The sequence below is a fragment of the Salvelinus fontinalis genome, chromosome 9 (genome assembly GCF_029448725.1).
Source record: "Salvelinus fontinalis isolate EN_2023a chromosome 9, ASM2944872v1, whole genome shotgun sequence".
Classification (NCBI taxonomy): Eukaryota; Metazoa; Chordata; class Actinopteri; order Salmoniformes; family Salmonidae; genus Salvelinus; species Salvelinus fontinalis.
The window spans coordinates 13,580,304-13,598,054 of record NC_074673.1 but is presented as its reverse complement, the minus strand read 5'-3'; the positions used below and the strand labels follow the sequence as shown (position 1 = coordinate 13,598,054).

Below are 17,751 nucleotides of genomic sequence, written 5' to 3'. Positions count from 1 at the left end.
TAGTAGTGGTTAGTGGTGCTGCAGTAGTAGTAGTAGTGGTTAGTGGTGCTGCAGTAGTAGTAGTGGTTAGTGGTGCTGCAGTAGTAGTAGTAGTAGTAGTAAGTGGTGCTGCAGTAGTAGTAGTAGTAGTGGTTAGTTGTGCTACAGTAGTAGTAGTGGTTAGTGGTGCTGCAGTAGTAGTAGTAGTAGTAGTGGTTAGTGGTGCTGCAGTAGTAGTAGTAGTAGTAGTGGTTAGTGGTGCTGCAGTAGTAGTAGTAGTAGTAGTGGTTAGTGGTGCTGCAGTAGTAGTAGTAGTAGTAGTAGTAGTGGTTAGTTGTGCTGCAGTAGTAGTAGTAGTGGTTAGTGGTGCTGCAGTAGTAGTAGTAGTGGTTAGTGGTGCTGCAGTAGTAGTAGTGGTTAGTGGTTCTGCAGTAGTAGTAGTAGTAGTAGTGGTTAGTGGTGCTGCAGTAGTAGTAGTAGTAGTAGTAAGTGGTGCTGCAGTAGTAGTAGTAGTAGTGGTTAGTTGTGCTGCAGAAGTAGTAGTGGTTAGTGGTGCTGCAGTAGTAGTAGTGGTTAGTGGTGCTGCAGTAGTAGTAGTAGTGGTTAGTGGTGCTGCAGTAGTAGTAGTAGTAGTAGTGGTTAGTGGTGCTGCAGTAGTAGTAGTAGTAGTAGTGGTTAGTGGTGCTGCAGTAGTAGTAGTAGTAGTAGTAGTGGTTAGTGGTGCTGCAGTAGTAGTAGTAGTGGTTAGTGGTGCTGCAGTAGTAGTAGTAGTAGTAGTGGTTAGTGGTGCTGCAGTAGTAGTAGTAGTAGTAGTGGTTAGTGGTGCTGCAGTAGTAGTAGTAGTAGTAGTAGTGGTTAGTGGTGCTGCAGTAGTAGTAGTAGTGGTTAGTGGTGCTGCAGTAGTAGTAGTGGTTAGTGGTGCTGCAGTAGTAGTAGTAGTAGTAGTGGTTAGTGGTGCTGCAGTAGTAGTAGTAGTAGTAGTAAGTGGTGCTGCAGTAGTAGTAGTAGTAGTGGTTAGTTGTGCTGCAGAAGTAGTAGTGGTTAGTGGTGCTGCAGTAGTAGTAGTAGTAGTAGTGGTTAGTGGTGCTGCAGTAGTAGTAGTAGTAGTAGTAGTAGTGGTTAGTTGTGCTGCAGAAGTAGTAGTGGTTAGTGGTGCTGCAGTAGTAGTAGTAGTAGTAGTAAGTGGTGCTGCAGTAGTAGTAGTGGTTAGTGGTGCTGCAGTAGTAGTAGTGGTTAGTTGTGCTGCAGTAGTAGTAGTAGTAGTAGTAGTAGTTAGTGGTGTTGCATTAGTAGTAGTAGTAGTAGTTAGTGGTGCTGCATTAGTAGTAGTAGTAGTAGTAGTTAGTGGTGCTGCATTAGTAGTAGTAGTAGTAGTAGTAGTTAGTGGTGCTGCATTAGTGGTAGTAGTAGTTAGTGGTGCTGCATTAGTAGTAGTAGTAGTTAGTGGTGCTGCAGTAGTAGTAGTAGTAGTTAGTGGTGCTGCAGTAGTAGTAGTAGTAGTTAGTGGTGCTGCAGTAGTAGTAGTAGTAGTTAGTGGTGCTGCAGTAGTAGTAGTAGTAGTAGTAGTAGTAGTTTGTGGTGCTGCATTAGTAGTAGTAGTAGTAGTAGTTTGTGGTGCTGCATTAGTAGTAGTAGTAGTAGTAGTAGTTAGTGGTGCTGCATTAGTAGTAGTAGTGCTGCATTGGTAGTAGTAGTAGTAGTAGTAGTAGTAGTAGTAGTAGTTTGTGGTGCTGCATTAGTAGTAGTAGTAGTAGTTGTTTGTGGTGCTGCATTAGTAGTAGTAGTAGTAGTTGTTTGTGGTGCTGCATTAGTAGTAGTAGTAGTGGTTAGTGGTGCTGCAGTAGTGCTACAGTAGTAGTAGCTGCTAGTGGTGCTGTAGTCAGTGGTGTAAAGTACTTAAGTAAAAATACTTGAAAGTACTACTTGAGTACAGATTCCCCCCAAAATTACTTAACTATTTATATTTGACAACTTTTACTTCACTACATTCCGAAAGAAAATGTACTTTTTACTCCATACATTTTCCCTGACACCCAGAAGTACTCGTTACATTATTAATGCTTAGCAGGAGAGGAAAATGGTCTAATTCACACACTTATCAAGATAAAATCCCCGGTCATCCTACTGCCTCTGATCTGGTGGACTCACTAAACACATGCTTCATATCTAAATGATATCTGAGAGTTGGAGTGTGCCCCTGGCTATCCGCTTTTACATTTTATGGTTCCGTCTGGTTTGCTTAATATACAGAATTATAAGTGACTTATACTTAAAAGATTTTACTGGGTGACTTTCACTTTTACTTGAGAAATGTTCTATTAAGGTATCTTTACTTTTACTCAAGTATGAAAATTGGCTGCAGTAGTAGTTGTTAGTGGTGCTACAGTAGTAGTAGCAGCAGTGCTACAGTAGTAGTGCTACAGTAGTAGTAGTAGTAGTAGTAGTAGAGGTCGACCGATTATGATTTTTCAACGCCGATACCGATAATTGCCAATAACGATTAAATCGGCCGATTTATATTTATATATATATATATATATATATATTTTTATATATATATATATATATATATATATATATATATATATATAAATCAGCCGATTTAATTTATATTTATATATATATATATTTATATATATATATATATATATATATATATATATATATATATAAATATAAATCGGCCGATTTAATCGTTATTGGCAATTATCGGTATCGGCGTTGAAAAATCATAATCGGTCGACCTCTACTACTACTACTACTACTACTACTACTGTAGCACTACTACTGTAGCACTGCTGCTACTACTACTGTTCTCCAACACTGTGTTTTTGCATTATTTAAACCAAATTGAACATGTTTCATTATTTATTTGAAATATAAATAATATATATATTTATATATATATTTGTAATGATGACAATTACAACAACTGAATGAACACTTATTTTAACTTAATACATAAATAAAATCAATTTAGTTTCAAATAAATAATGAAACATGTTCAATTTGGTTTAAATAATGCAAAAACACAGTGTTGGAGAAGAACGTAAAAGTGCAATATGTGCCATGTAAAAAAGTGTTTCAATTTCTTGCTCAGAACATAAGAAAGCTGGTGGTTCCTTTAACATGAGTCTTCAATATTCCCAGTTAAGAAGTTTTAGGTTGTAGTTATTATAGGAATTATAGGACTATTTATCCCTATAACATTTGTATTTCATATACCATTGGATGTTCTTATAGGCACTAAAGTATTGCCAGCCTAATCTCGGGAGTTGATAGGCTTGAAGTCATAAACAGCGCAATGCTTGAAGCACAGCGAAGAGCTGCTGGCAAACGCAGGAAACTGCTGTTTGAATGAATGCTTACGAGCCTGCTGCTGCCTACCACCGCTCAGTCAGGCTGCTCTATCAAATCATAGACTTAATTATAATATAATAACACACAGAAATACGAGCCTTAGGTCATTAATATGGTCAAATCCGGAAACTATAATTTCGAAAACAAAACGTTTATTCTTTCAGTGAAATACAGAACCGTTCCGTATTTTATTGAACGGGCGGCAACGCTAAGTCTAAATATTGCTCTTACATTGCACAACCTTCAAATGTTATGTCATAATTATGTAAAATTCTGGCAAATTAATTACGGTCTTTGTTAGGAAGAAATGGTCTTCACACAGTTCGCAACGAGCCAGACTCGTGCAGACCCAAACTGCTGCATATGCCCTTACTCTGCTTGCACAGAACGCAAGAGAAGTGACAGAATTTCCCTAGTTAAAAGAAATTCGTGTTAGCAGGCAATATTAACTAAATATGCAGGTTTAACATTTTTTACTTGTGTATTGATTTTAAGAAATGTTACAATTTTTATATATATTATTTTAAAGAAAGGCATTGATGTTTATGATTAGATACATTGGTGCAACGACAGTGCTTTTTTCGCAAATGCGCTTGTTAAACCATCACCCGTTTGGCGAAGTAGGCTGTGACTCGATAAATTAACAGCGACTGCATTGATTATATGCAACGCAGGACAAGCTAGATAAACTAGTAATATCATCAACCATGTGTAGTTAACTAGTGATTATGTTAAGATTGATTGTTTTTTATAATATAAGTTTAATGCTAGCTAGCAACTTACCTTGGCTCCTTGCTGCACTCACGTAACAGGTGGTCAGCCTGCCACGCAGTCTCCTTGTGGAGTGCAATGTAATCGGCCATAATCAGCATCCAAAAATGCAGATAACCGACCTCAAATTTTCATAACAATCTTCCCTGCCGATTAATCGGTCGACCTCTGATTTGTAGTAGTAACAATAGGAGTGCAACAGTAGTAGTAGTTAGTGGTTTTCCTGGGAGACTTTCACTTGAGTCATTTTCTATTAAGACATTTTACTTTTACTGAAGTATGACAATTGGGTACTTTTTCCACCACTGGCTGTAGTAGTTGTTGTTAGTGGTGCTACAGTAGTAGTAGTAGTATGAGTAAACTCAGCAAAAAAAGAAATCTCTTTTTTAGGACCCTGTCTTTCAAAGATAAATACAAAATATAAATAACTTCACAGATCTTCCTTGGAAAGGGTTTAAACAAGGTTTCCCATGCGTGTTCAATGACCCATAAAAAATGTATGAACGTGCACCTGTGGAACGGTCATTAAGGCACTAACAGCTTACAGACAGTAGGCAATTAAGGTCAGTTATGAAAACTTAGGGCGATAAAGAGGCTTTTCTACTGTCTCTGAAAAACACCAAAAGAAAGATGCCCAAAATCCCTACTCATCTGCGTGAACATGTCTTAGGCATGCTGCAAGGAGGAATGAAGACTGCAGATGTGACCAGGGCAATACATTGCAATGTCCGTACTGTGAGACGTCTAAGACAGCGCTACAGGGAGACAGGACGGACAGCTGATAATCCTCGCAGTGGCAGACCACGTGTAACAACACATGCACAGGATCAGTACATCCGACCATCACACCTGCGGGACAGGTACAGGATGGCAAGAACAACTGCCCGAGTTACACCAGGAACACACAATCCCTCCATCAGTGTTCAAACTGTCTGCAATAGGCTGAGAGAGGCTGGACTGAGGGCTTGTAGGCCTATTGTAAGGCAGGTCCTCACCAGACATCACCGGCAACAATGTTGCCTATGGGCACAAACCCACCGTCGCTGGACCAGACAGGACTGGCAAAAAGTGCTCTTCACTGACGAGTTGCGGTTTTGTCTCACCAGGGGTGATGGTCGGATTCCCGTTTATCGTCGAAGGAATGAGCGCTACACCGAGGCCTGTACTCTGGAGCGGGATCGATTTGGAGGTGGAGGGTCCGTCATGGTCTGGGGTGTTGTGTCACAGCATCATCGGACTGAGCTTGTTGTCATTGCAAGCAATCTCATCGCTGTGCGTTACAGGGAAGACAATCTCCTCCCTCATGTGGTACCCTTCCTGCAGGCTCATCCTGACATGACCCTCCAGCATGACAATGCCACCAGCCATACTGCTCGTTCTGTGTGTGATTTCCTGCAAGACAGGAATGTCAGTGTTCTGCCATGGCCAGCGAAGAGCCCAGATCTCAATCCCATTGAGCACGTCTGGGACCTGTTGGGTTGGAGGGTGAGGGCTAGGGCCATTCCCCCCAGAAATTTCTTGGAACTTGCAGGTGCCTTGGTGGAAGATTGGGGTAACATCTCACAGCAAGAACTGGCAAATCTGGTGCAGTCCATGAGGAGGAGATGCACTACAGTACTTAATGCAGCTGGTGGCCACACCAGATACTGACTGTTACTTTACATTTAGACCCCGCCTTTGTTCAGGGACACATTGTCACATGTCTGTGGAACTGGTTCAGTTTATGTCTCAGTTGTTGAATCTTGTTATGTTCATACAAATATTTACACGTTAAGTTTGATGAAAATAAACACAGTTGACAGTGAGAGGACGTTTCTTTTTTTGCTGAGTTTACAGTTTACAGTCTGCGGTTGTGAGGATGGTTGGACGCTCTGCCAAATTCTCTAAAAAGCCGTATCGGCTTATGGCAGAGACATTAACATTCAATTGTCTGGCAACAGCTGTGGTGGACATTCCTGCAGTCATCATGCCAATTGCACACTCCCTCAAAACTTGAGACATCTGTGGCATTGTGTCGTGCGACAAAACTGCACATTTTAGAATGGCCTTTTATTGTGCCCAGCACAAGGTGCTGTTTAATCAGCTTCTTGATATGCTGCCACACCTGTCAGGTGGGTGGTTTATCTTACGTCTGAGTTTAGTAAGTGGTAGTAATAGTAAGTTGTGCTACAGTAGTAGTAGTAGTAGTGCTACAGTTAGTAGTAGTAGTAATTAGTGGTGCTACAGTAGTATTAGTAGTGCTACAGTAGTAGTATTTGTAGTAGTTGTAGTAATAGTAGGAGTGCTACAGTACTACTATTACTGCAGAACCAGTTACTACTACAGAACCCATAACTACTACTTCCATAGCACTACTACTACTACTACTACTACTGTAGCACCACAAACTACAAAGCACTACTATTACTGTTGCACCTACTACTACTACTTCTACTGTAAAACCACTAACTAATATTAATATTAGTAGTTATGAGTTCTATAGTAGTAGTAGTAACAGGTTCTACAGTTGTAGTAGTAGTAACGGGGTCCTACAGTAGTAGTAGTAGTAGTAGTAACGGGTTCTACAGTAGTTGTAGTAGTACTAATGGTTCTACAGCAGTAGTCGTCATTGTCGTAGTAGTGCTACAGTAGTAGTAGTAGTAAGTTGTGCTACAGTAGTAGTGCTACAGTAGTAGTAGTAGTAATTAGTGGTGCTACAGTAGTATTAGAAGTGCTACAGTAGTAGTAGCACTACAGTAGTGCTACAGTAGTAGTATGTAGTAGTTGTAGTAATAGCAGGAGTGCTACAGTACTACTACTACTACTGTAGAACCCGTTACTACTACAGAACCCATAACTATTACTACTACGTCTGTAGCACCACAAACTACAATTAACTACAACTAATATTAATATTAGTAGTTATGGGTTCTGTAGTAGTAGTAGTAGTAGTAGTAGTAGTAGTAGTAGTAACAGGTTCTACAGTAGTAGTAGTAGTAGTAACAGGTTCTACAGTAGTAGTAGTAGTAGTAGCAGTAACGGGTTCTACAGTAGTAGTAGTAGTAACAGGTGCTACAGTAGTAGTAGTAGTAGTAGTAGTAGTAGTAACGGGTGCTACAGTAGTAGTAGTAGTAGTAGTAGTAGTAGTAGTAGTAACGGGTGCTACAGTAGTAGTAGTAGTAGTAGTAGTAGTAGTAGTAGTAGTAGTAGTAGTAGTAGTAACTGGCGCTACAGTAGTAGTAGTAGTAGTAACGGGTTCTACAGTAGTAGTAGTAGTAACGGGTTCTACAGTAGTAGTAGTAGTAGTAGTAACGGGTGCTACAGTAGTAGTAGTAACGGGTGCTACAGTAGTAGTAGTAATAACGGGTGCTACATTAGTAGTAGTAGTAGTAGTAGTAGTAGTAACGGGTTCTACAGTAGTAGTAGTAGTAGTAGTAGTAGTAGTAACGGGTTCTACAGTAGTAGTAGTAGTAGTAGTAGTAGTAGTAACGGGTGCTACAGTAGTAGTAGTAACGGGTGCTACAGTAGTAGTAGTAGTAACGGGTGCTACAGTAGTAGTAGTAGTAACGGGTTCTACAGTAGTAGTAGTAACGGGTTCTACAGTAGTGGTAGTAGTAGTAGTAGTAGTAGTAGTAACGGGTTCTACAGTAGTAGTAGTAGTAACGGGTTCTACAGTAGTAGTAGTAGTAACGGGTTCTACAGTAGTAGTAGTAGTAGTAGTAACGGGTTCTACAGTAGTGGTAGTAGTAGTAGTAGTAGTAGTAGTAGTAGTAGTAACGGGTTCTACAGTAGTAGTAGTAGTAGGAACGGGTTCTACAGTAGTAGTAGTAGTAGTAGTAACGGGTGCTACAGTAGTAGTAGTAGTAACGGGTGCTACAGTAGTAGTAGTAGTAGTAGTAACGGGTTCTACAGTAGTAGTAGTAGTAACGGGTTCTACAGTAGTAGTAGTAGTAACGGGTGCTACAGTAGTAGTAGTAGTAGTAACGGGTTCTACAGTAGTAGTAGTAACGGGTGCTACAGTAGTAGTAGTAACGGGTTCTACAGTAGTGGTAGTAGTAGTAGTAGTAGTAGTAGTAGTAACGGGTTCTACAGTAGTAGTAGTAACGGGTGCTACAGTAGTAGTAGTAGTAGTAGTAACGGGTTCTACAGTAGGAGTCGTCGTAGTGGTGCAACAGTAGTAGTAGTAGTAGTAACGGGTGCTACAGTAGTAGTAGTAGTAGTAGTAGTAACGGGTTCTACAGTAGTAGTAGTAGTAGTAGTAACGGGTGCTACAGTAGTAGTAGTAGTAGTAACGGGTTCTACAGTAGGAGTCGTCGTAGTGGTGCAACAGTAGTAGTACATTTGAAGTCAGAAGTTTACATACACTTGGAGTCATTAAAACTAGTTTTTCTACCACTCCACAAATTTCTTGTTAACAAACTATAAGTCGGTTAGGACATCTACTTTGGGCATGACAAGTAATTTTTCCAACAATTGTTTACAGACAGATTATTTCACTTATAATTCACTGTATCAAAATTCCAGTGGGTCAGAAGTTTACATACACTAAGTTGACTGTGCCTTTAAACAACTGAAATTGCAACGAATCACAACCAGTTGTGATACAGCCAACCTAAATAAGAAATACATTTGATGATAGAATTCTCCCCCTACCCTCCTTCTAGGCAAGTCTATTGTCCAGCTACCTGCTAATAGCCATAATAGTGCTGTAAAACGTGACCATGTGTGTTTGAAGGAATATTTTCAAGTAAGCAACAAGTTGTTTACATTCATTAGACAACTTTGTTCCAATATTTCTGTAATTCAGTGATATTTTTCCCATAGTAATTCGTTATGGATCCATAACTAAATAAACAAACATCGGCATTTTGAAAGAGTATTTTTATCATTATTTTATTAACAAAAGCATAAAGATGCCATTATTAGTTACATTGTTTTAGTTTGAATGTGCAGACTGGCACTAAGAACAGTGGGAATGTTTCTCTAGTCAGTGCCATTATTAGTGCAATGCCCCTTAAAGTGTTGCTCTGTGCTACCCAGTGTGGCGGGGTGGGGGTCCACCCCCCTCCCTCATCTTCCCTTCCCCATGGGCTAGGTCCGTCTTCTGTGCGCGGCTCTGCGGCGCCTCCCGTGCCCTCGTGCCTTGAACATTGCATGCTTTCAGTGGATACAGCTGGAGAACTGCAAGGCAATCCCATTGTGCGCCACTCAGGAGCCATGAACAATATGGCCAATGTATATTGTCCTGCTAATAACAGGGTTAATAATATATCTGTGAGAATATCCAACAGGCTTTTATATCATTCTAAATGAATAATAATAATAATAACAATAATAATCGCTTTGTTTAAAAAATAACAATATTTTGGAGATTTCGTTTTCAAATAAGGTAAAATGAGCAAGAAAAAGTCCATTCTTGAACATGGGGTGAGACATTGTTACTAATTTGTAAATAAAGCCAATGTGTTTTTTAGAATGATTTATTTCTGTTTTTAGAGGGATAGAAACCTCATGGGTGTCCCAGTCGAGGCCGGCGCGGGTACTGAACTAGCATCTGTAGCAGTGTCTTAGACCGTTGCACCACTCAGGCGCTGTACAACATGACCGGTCGGGAGTGGCCTACACTACTACAGTAAGAGCTAAATAATCCTAACCAAATAAAGAAGAAAAACCTTAGTGTAACAACAGTTTTAGTAAGTAATATTGAAGTCGTGCACAATTATAATTTTCTATTTAGGTTTATGTCGCCCATTCAATGTCAGAGACACAGTAGGACCCAAAAGCCTAATCAGTGCTCTAACTCCACCTTATGCTGGTCTGGAGCAATGAAGTGGTGACGCAGGGTACCGTACTAAACCACAAATTACCTCTAAGTCCCGCAGCATAATCACAAACCTTTTAGTGGAGCAACCACAATGCTACTAGCAGTGTTACGTATGTAGCTCCATTGTTGTGTCTTACTTTGGGGACGTGTGGGTTGAACTCCACAGCTCTGTGTATGGCTTCTACAGCATTCATCTCTGCTGTACTCAACCCTCGCCTCGACGCTGCCTCTGGAGAGAACCTGCATGGGGAACACAGGACACAAGTGTGTGTGTGAGTAAGAATGTGGGTCAATGAGTGTATGTGAAAGTGTAGTGTGTGTGTGTGTGTGTGTACATGTGTGTACCTGCAGTCATAGGGGCTACTATGCTAAGATAAATGGAATCCTCTTAGTCTTATACGCAGAACTAGGATATCTAGGAGGTGTTTTAAAATGCCCTAACCCATTTCAAAACGGAATCACTCAATATCATTCTCTCTTTCACACAAATAGCCCCAGGCTAACTTTTAAATACTACTTCAGGTATGTGAAGCACTTGGTGCCATTGTAACAGTAGTAAAAGGATACTCACTTGTCCGATACCGCCCTGGCTTTGAGCAAAGCTGCTGTGTAGCATATTGTTGCTGATTTGGGTAAACTAATATCTGTGGGGAGACAAAGCACATAAGTGTTCTTTTTCTTCCACTTAACTAGAAGACATTTACACTAGACAGGGATGGAATAGGGTTTTTACTGAAGGTATTGGAAGGTTTACAGGATTTCACTAGAATACAGTCTCACTTTAAGTTATATGGTAATGGTTGGATGTAGACTTCTATTATCTAATGATTTGTATTTTATGACTTTTCTTATGTAATGTCTGTCATTCAAACTCCCCCTATGACTGGTTATGTCTCATCTCCAGAAATAAAATCACAGTGACATTGTTAGTAGTGCATAGGTGTCTCTTGAATGTCTGGTCATGGACCAATGAGCAACGTTTAACTCTTTCACTCTAAGAGGTGTGTGTGTCTTACCGTCGTACTTGGCTAGTACGGCCTGTACGTCTGCGTAGTTCTGCAGCTCTAGCAGCGACTCCAGCAGGTTCTCATGGATATTGAACATACTGAGGAGAGGGAACTCCTTCATTAACTGGAAAACATACAACTGTTGTTACATGTAATACCAGACAGGCAGTGAAACAACAGTCAGACTTTAGTAACCCCGCCCAGTCCCACACAGCCTCAAACCTAGCCTGGTGCCAGACCTATTTGCTCTGTCTTGCAAAATTGTCATGTCAATAAGAGATCAGGCGACAGCAGCAGATCTGGGACCAGGCTACCTCCAACCACTTCCCCAGACCTCTATGTTCTGAGGCTGCAGAACGTACTCTACATTTCCATTGGAGTCATTTAGCAGACACTCTTAACCAGAGCGACATACGGGAGAAATTAAGTTGCCTTGCTCAAGGGCACAGACAGATTTTTTACAAAGTCGCCTCAGGGATTTAAACCAGCGACCTTTCGGTTACTGGCCCAATGCTCTTAACTGCTAGGCTTCCTGCTGCCACTGTTGTTTCGTTACATGTTTTTGTTACATTTATCATACAAATGTATAGTGAATGAAAACATTGGCATGTAAAAATGGGGCAAAGCCTAACTTTTACTCAAGTCCCATTTTCACCTAGTCCCCCCCTAGTTCCCCCCGACATCAATGCTGATCTAACAGACAATTCATCTTCAGTGGGAACTACAGTAGGATTGGGGATTGGTCCGTAACCTCCTAGCGGCTTGGTGTATACTGTACTTACGTCTCTCAACATTTTGACAGCTTCTCTGGTTCGGCCCAGCTTTCTAGAGCACATAGCAAGTCTCCTCTTAATGTAAACCAGAACATTGGTGTCCCTTCCTGAGAGAAACACCGCAGCAAAGTTATTTCAGCTGGTATAACACACATCGACACACACACACACACACAGACACATCCGTGCACACACACTAATAGATTTATTTGCGTATATGTAAGTGTGCGTCTGTTTCCAACCAGGTGCATGCGTAATCTTTCGACTGTGTGCGTAGGTTCAACTGTGTGTAAGTTTGACTGTATGTTTGGCTGTGTGTGTGTGTGACTGTGTTTGTTTGTACTCACTGTGCTGTGCCTCGTACTGTGCCCCATGGTGTTGAAGCTGTTGGCTGCGTCTGAAGCAGCCCTCTCCTGCCTTCAGGGCCTGTTTGAAGAGCTTCTCTGCCTCCACGATGGTGGTGGCCTCCTCCTCTGCCAGCAGGATGGACGCTGTTGCACAGCTGACAGGACAAGACAGAGATAAGACCAGTTGGAAAAGAGTGAAAATCATTTTGGGGGAAGACGACACAGGAGAGGAAGACAACATACAGTATATATACAAAAGTATGTGGACACCCCTTCAAATGAGTGGATTCGGATGTATAAAATCGAGCACACAGCCATGCAATCTCCATATGTTGTTGGACAGGATGCCACCTTTCCAACAAGTCAGTTCGTCAAGTCAGCTGCTCCGGTAAACTAAGTGCTGTTATTGTGAAGTGGAAATGTCTAGGAGCAACAACGGCTCAGTTGTAAAGTGGTAAGCTTGTTGAATGCCATGTTGTTTTTTTAACATTTTAAAAATGTAACCTTTATTTAACTAGGCATGTCCGTTAAGAACAAATTCTTATTTACAATGACGGCCTAGGAACAGTGGGTTAACTGCCTTGTTCAGGGGCAGAACGACAGATTTTTACATTGTCAGCTCGGGGATTCGATCTAGCAACCTTTCAGTTACTGGCCCAACGCTCTAATCACTAGGCTACCTGCCGCCCCAAAGTGATGGCTGGAGTGGTGTAAAGTTTGCCGCCATTGGACTCTGGAGCAATGGAAACGTGTTCTCTGGAGTGATGAATCACGCTTCACCCTCTGGCAGTCCGAAGGACGAATCCGGGTTTGGCGGATGCCAGGAGTAGGTTGCCTGCCCAACTGCATAGTGCCAACTGTAAAGTTTGGTGGAGGAATAATGGTCTGGAGCTGTTTTTCATGGTTCGGGCTAGGCCCCTTAGTTCCAGTGACGGGAAATCTTAACGCTACAGCATACAATTACATTCTAGTGGAGTCTCTGCTTCCAACTGTGTGGCAACAGTTTGGGGAAGGGCCATTTCCTGGTTCAGCATGACAATTCCCCCGTGCACAAACTGAGGCCTATGCAGACATGGTTTGTCGAGATCGGTGTGGAACAACTTGACTGGCCTGCACAGAGTCCTGACCTCAACCCCTTTGGGATGAATTGGAACGCCGTCTGCGAGCCAGGCCTAATCGCTCAACATCAGTGCCCAACCTCACTCATGCTCGTGGCTGAATGAAAGCAAGGCCCTGCAGCAATGTTCCAGCATCTAGTGGAAAGCCTTCCCAGAAGAGTGGAGGCTGTTGTCGCAGCAAAAGGGGGACCAACTCCATGTTAATGCCCATGACTTTGGAATGAGATATTTGACGAGCAGGTGTCCACATACTTTTGGTCATGTAGTGTAGCTGGAGGGAGAAACAGGGGAAGACCACACACTAAGCACAAAGGAGAATAAGTTGTGATGCCGTTGACCCCTAAAAAAAAGTATCCAGAAAGACGATGTGAAAATGTTATGTGTGTATCTCACACTTTATAGTCAGGCTGTATATACACAACAGTATACAGGTGGGGTTGATACAACCTCAATTGAGGAAGAGTTGAAGAGACCTCATTGAAGATTCCTCAGAAAAATAATAGGTTATTTTCAAGTAATGCATGAGTGAACTGAGGAAAACCATGTTCCACTGCATCTCTGTAGGTGAAAGAAGTAACTACTCACTCCTCTAGTTCCAGGGATTCGTGTGCAGCAGAGATTCGTGCTTGTGGGTTCCTCTCTCTCCACGCTTTCTGCATTACTAAAAACACACACGCACATTAGTATGTGTTATTGAGGTCAGAGAGATACGATACTACCTGTTAACATGAATCACACCTCCCTGGAGATGGGATGAGTGACAGGGTGTGGTGTGTGTCTCTCTGGGTGCTGTGTGTGTGTGTGTGTGTGTGTGTGTCTCTCTGGGTGCTGGGTGTGTGTGTTTGTGTGTGTGTGTGTGTGTCTCTCTGGGTGCTGTGTGTGTCTCTCTGGGTGCTGTGTGTGTGTGTGTGTGTGTGTGTGCGTGCGCATGTGTGGGTGTGTTTGTGTGTCTCTGGGTGCAGTGTGTGTGTGTGTGTGTCTCTGGGTGCAGTGTGTGTGTGTGTGTGTCTCTGGGTGCTGTGTGTGTGTGTGTCTCTGTGTGTGTGTGTGTGTGTGTGTGTGTGTGTGTGTGTGTGTCTCTGGGTGCAGTGTGTGTGTGTGTCTCTGGGTGCAGTGTGTGTGTGTGTGTGTGTCTCTGGGTACAGTGTGTGTGTGTGTGTCTCTGGGTGCAGTGTGTGTGTGTCTCTGGGTGCAGTGTGTGTGTGTGTGTCTCTGGGTGCATTGTGTGTGTGTGTGTCTCTGGGTGCAGTGTGTGTGTGTGTTTGTGTGTGTGTGTGTGTCTCTGGGTGCAGTGTGTGTGTGTGTGTGTCTCTGGGTGCAGTGTGTGTGTGTGTGTGTCTCTGGGTGCAGTGTGTGTGTGTGTGTGTCTCTGGGTGCAGTGTGTGTGTGTGTGTGTCTCTGGGTGATGTGTGTGTGTGTCTCTGGGTGATGTGTGTGTGTGTCTCTGGGTGATGTGTGTGTGTCTCTGGGTGTGCGTCTTTGGGCGATGTGTGCGTCTCTGGGCGATGTGTGCGTCTCTGGGCGATGTGTGAATGTTCCTTACTGGCGTCAGCTGGCCGGAGGTGGTCCGAGTCGCATGTGAAAAAGGTCTGGTGGTCTTGTGCCGAGAGATTCATATCGTAATACGTGAGTGGCTCTCGGCCTGTCACCCACGTATACCTGGTAGACACACACACACACACGGTCAAAATAATGTTCATGGTTCTACTAAAAGTCTGGGGGGAGTGAGAGAGGTGGAAAGATCTAGAATGAAAGAGGTGGAAAGATCTAGAATGAAAGAGAGAAAGAAAGTGGAGAGAGAGAAAAGCAATAGAGAAAAGGGGAGGCAGCACTGATCTAATAACATGGGCTCCTGGTGAGGCAGGGATTCTCTCTCCCTGTTGACACCATATCAGACCCAGCCATTACTACCAACTCTCTCGAGGTGAGAGAGCGAGTGGACATAGCAGAGCAGAGAAACAGAGAGAGGGAAGGAGGGAAGAACAGGATAGAGTATGGAAAAGAGTGAAGAACACAGAGATGTGGAGAGAAACAGGGGTACTTGAGGGAGGAGAGGAAGGGATCATGTGACTCACCGGTTATATTCCGCCCCTCGAAATAAATTCAGTGGATTTCGCCATACTTTACATTCTGAGGGAACAAGAGGAGAAAGACATTGTTCGGGATGGTTTGTAGGCGTATCTGACAAAGTAGACTCCTGAATGTACTCCTGAGCAAGTTAGGGATCAAGTGTACATCATGACATTCCTACACTAAATTACACTACAGTAAGGCAACTTCATAGCTTCTGTAAGCTTCAGGTCAGTACATTCAGACTGCATCCCAAATCCACAGGTCTTCATCACTAGCCAGTCCATCTTAAAATCACCCTCCTTTCCCCAGACACAGGGATTACAACAGCAAATAATTATACAGCAATTTCACCAATCATGCCATGTTGATTCAACACAGCTCAGATAATCCCATTTCACTCAACCAAAACACACACTGGATTTCTCAGTGGTGTTGGAGCGAACAATAAGGCACTCAATGGTACTCAATGCTCTATTTGTCTGTAGTAGGCCTAAATGCTCTAATGTGTAGACAGATTCTCTATCAGATATCTCTATTAATGAGCTGGGCTGTGTCTTTTCTTCTACCAACAAGGCAACAATAAATATGTCGTCCCCCACAAATGATGCAGCGCCACCCCTTGGGATATCAGATGTGACTAACAAATTTAAGTTAATTACTTTACTTTCCGCCTTGGGCCAATCAGTGTCATTATGTAAATGCCGGATCTCTATGGCAAGACGCATCATTCACCCACGTTCCCTCAAAATCGTCCCAGTGCTGTCTGAGATATCATGTGGGACTAACGTACGGACGGAGACAGATTCACAGCCCCCTCCCCGATTTCATCTTGGGGGACAACAATATACTCCATCTGGCTTTAGTAAACCACAGGTTCTCAGGCCACTTCACTGAGGAGCTGGGTAACTAACAGTAAACACTCTGGTGAACGCTCACTGAAGGCTTTACCTAGTTTGTAAATGCTCCATCTAGTTAACGCTCTATATATGTAGTGAATGCTCTACCCATATAGTAAATCTAGGAGTCTTACCAGACACACTCTGTCGGTTGGAGTCTGCGTCTCCGTTACTGGTGCTGGAGTTGGTTGGGGAGCTGTTGTCCACGCCGCCCAGCAGAGGGCGCAGGTGGCTCACTGACACCTGCTCGATGAAGGAAGTACCGTACTTCCTGAAGTACCACCACTCAAATATCTGACAGGAGACCAACACGAGGCAGTTGATTCAGGGAGGATTCAGTAGGGTCAGGGCCATAGAGAAACAATATGTGACTGTATAATTGGTATGACTGATCTATTCCAAATCGGTCTTCAGGGCCATGTCGATTTAGTTGAATGTCCTTTGGGTTACATCACTCATACCACTGATAGGTTTGATAGGGCTGTCTTCGACTTAGAGGGTCTTTGATTTTTGGTATTATGCCACTAAGTGCAACGTAACACAGGCTAGCACAGGATTTCTCATTTCTGAAGAGCCCTAACGCTCTTAAAATATGAAATTAAAACCATCTGCACAAAGATGTGCACACTTTCTTACATGGTTCTCTTTTAGCATTGCCTAATCAAGACAGGGCCCAATATGCAACTCTATTTCAACACTGACTGACTGCTCACACACACACACACACACACACACACACACACACACACACACACACACACACACACACACACACACACACACACACACACACACACACACACACACACACACACACACACACACACACACACACACACACACACACAAAATCCTTGACTGTATCTGGAAAGTCATCCACAACTGGTATTGCCTTGTCTGCATTACTTCTAGTCTTGGTGATACAGTAATGCCCTATTACCTCACAGTCTTAGTCTCAACTGACTGTAATTAATATAACAAGAATCCATCTGTATTTTAACACATCACAGTCCAGGCACATATAATCTCATCTCCACTGTAATTATTCATAGGACACAATGAAGGCTTAAGAGCCCTATGAGACTCATCGTCGTTACCAGGCAACTAAACAAACTGGCCAACCCACAGAGAGGAATGAGGTTCACTAGTTAAAGCTACCGTAGCTCTCTTATTTTTTAGTTTTCATTTTCTTTGGAAGAAAGACCATTGTAGCACAGTTCACTCTCACCGTACAACAGACACACAAGGCTCAACTTGGTGGTCCTGTGTGGCTCAGTGGGTAAGAGCCTGGTGATAGCAACACCAGTGTTGTGGGATCCATTCCCACTGGCATCACACAATACTTAAGTGTAGTGGCTATGCACTCCCTGTACTGCAAATATCTTGCTTTGGATACAAATATTCTGCTAAATGGCATAGATCATCATATACTAAAATGTATGCACTCACTGGACTGTAAGCGGAGAGGAAAAGGCAAAGCAAGAGGGTTTACTCCACCCAAAATCGGTCAAATTTTTGTATGGAGGTCAATGAGAACGTGTTGAATTTGGCCAACAAAAATGTAATTGCCACGTGCGGTTTATTTGATTGAATAGAAGTTCTGTAATTGTTAGGTTGTTATGAA

At 42.6% G+C, this 17,751-nt stretch overlaps 1 protein-coding gene across 4 annotated transcripts in view; it reads right to left on the bottom strand.

The window, feature by feature from the left end:
• Positions 1–17,751, bottom strand: part of LOC129862100 (suppressor of tumorigenicity 7 protein homolog) — a 57,667-nt gene that overhangs the window by 6,529 nt on the left and 33,387 nt on the right. The window contains exons 3-11 of one of the 4 annotated variants that reach the window (XM_055933450.1): positions 16,262–16,421; positions 15,234–15,288; positions 14,702–14,817; positions 13,744–13,819; positions 12,041–12,195; positions 11,703–11,800; positions 10,930–11,018; positions 10,485–10,557; positions 10,051–10,153 (exon numbers count right to left, since the gene is read on the bottom strand). In XM_055933450.1, the coding sequence (XP_055789425.1) occupies positions 10,051–10,153; positions 10,485–10,557; positions 10,930–11,017 (264 nt within the window). In that variant the 5' untranslated portion in view covers position 11,018; positions 11,703–11,800; positions 12,041–12,195; ... (2 more) ...; positions 15,234–15,288; positions 16,262–16,421. Of the gene's footprint in view, positions 1–2,827; positions 9,338–10,050; positions 10,154–10,484; positions 10,558–10,929; positions 11,019–11,702; positions 11,801–12,040; positions 12,196–13,743; positions 13,820–14,701; positions 14,818–15,233; positions 15,289–16,261; positions 16,422–17,751 lie in introns of those variants that run through there. The other 3 variants (XM_055933449.1, XM_055933447.1, XM_055933448.1) reach the window with 3 other exon arrangements.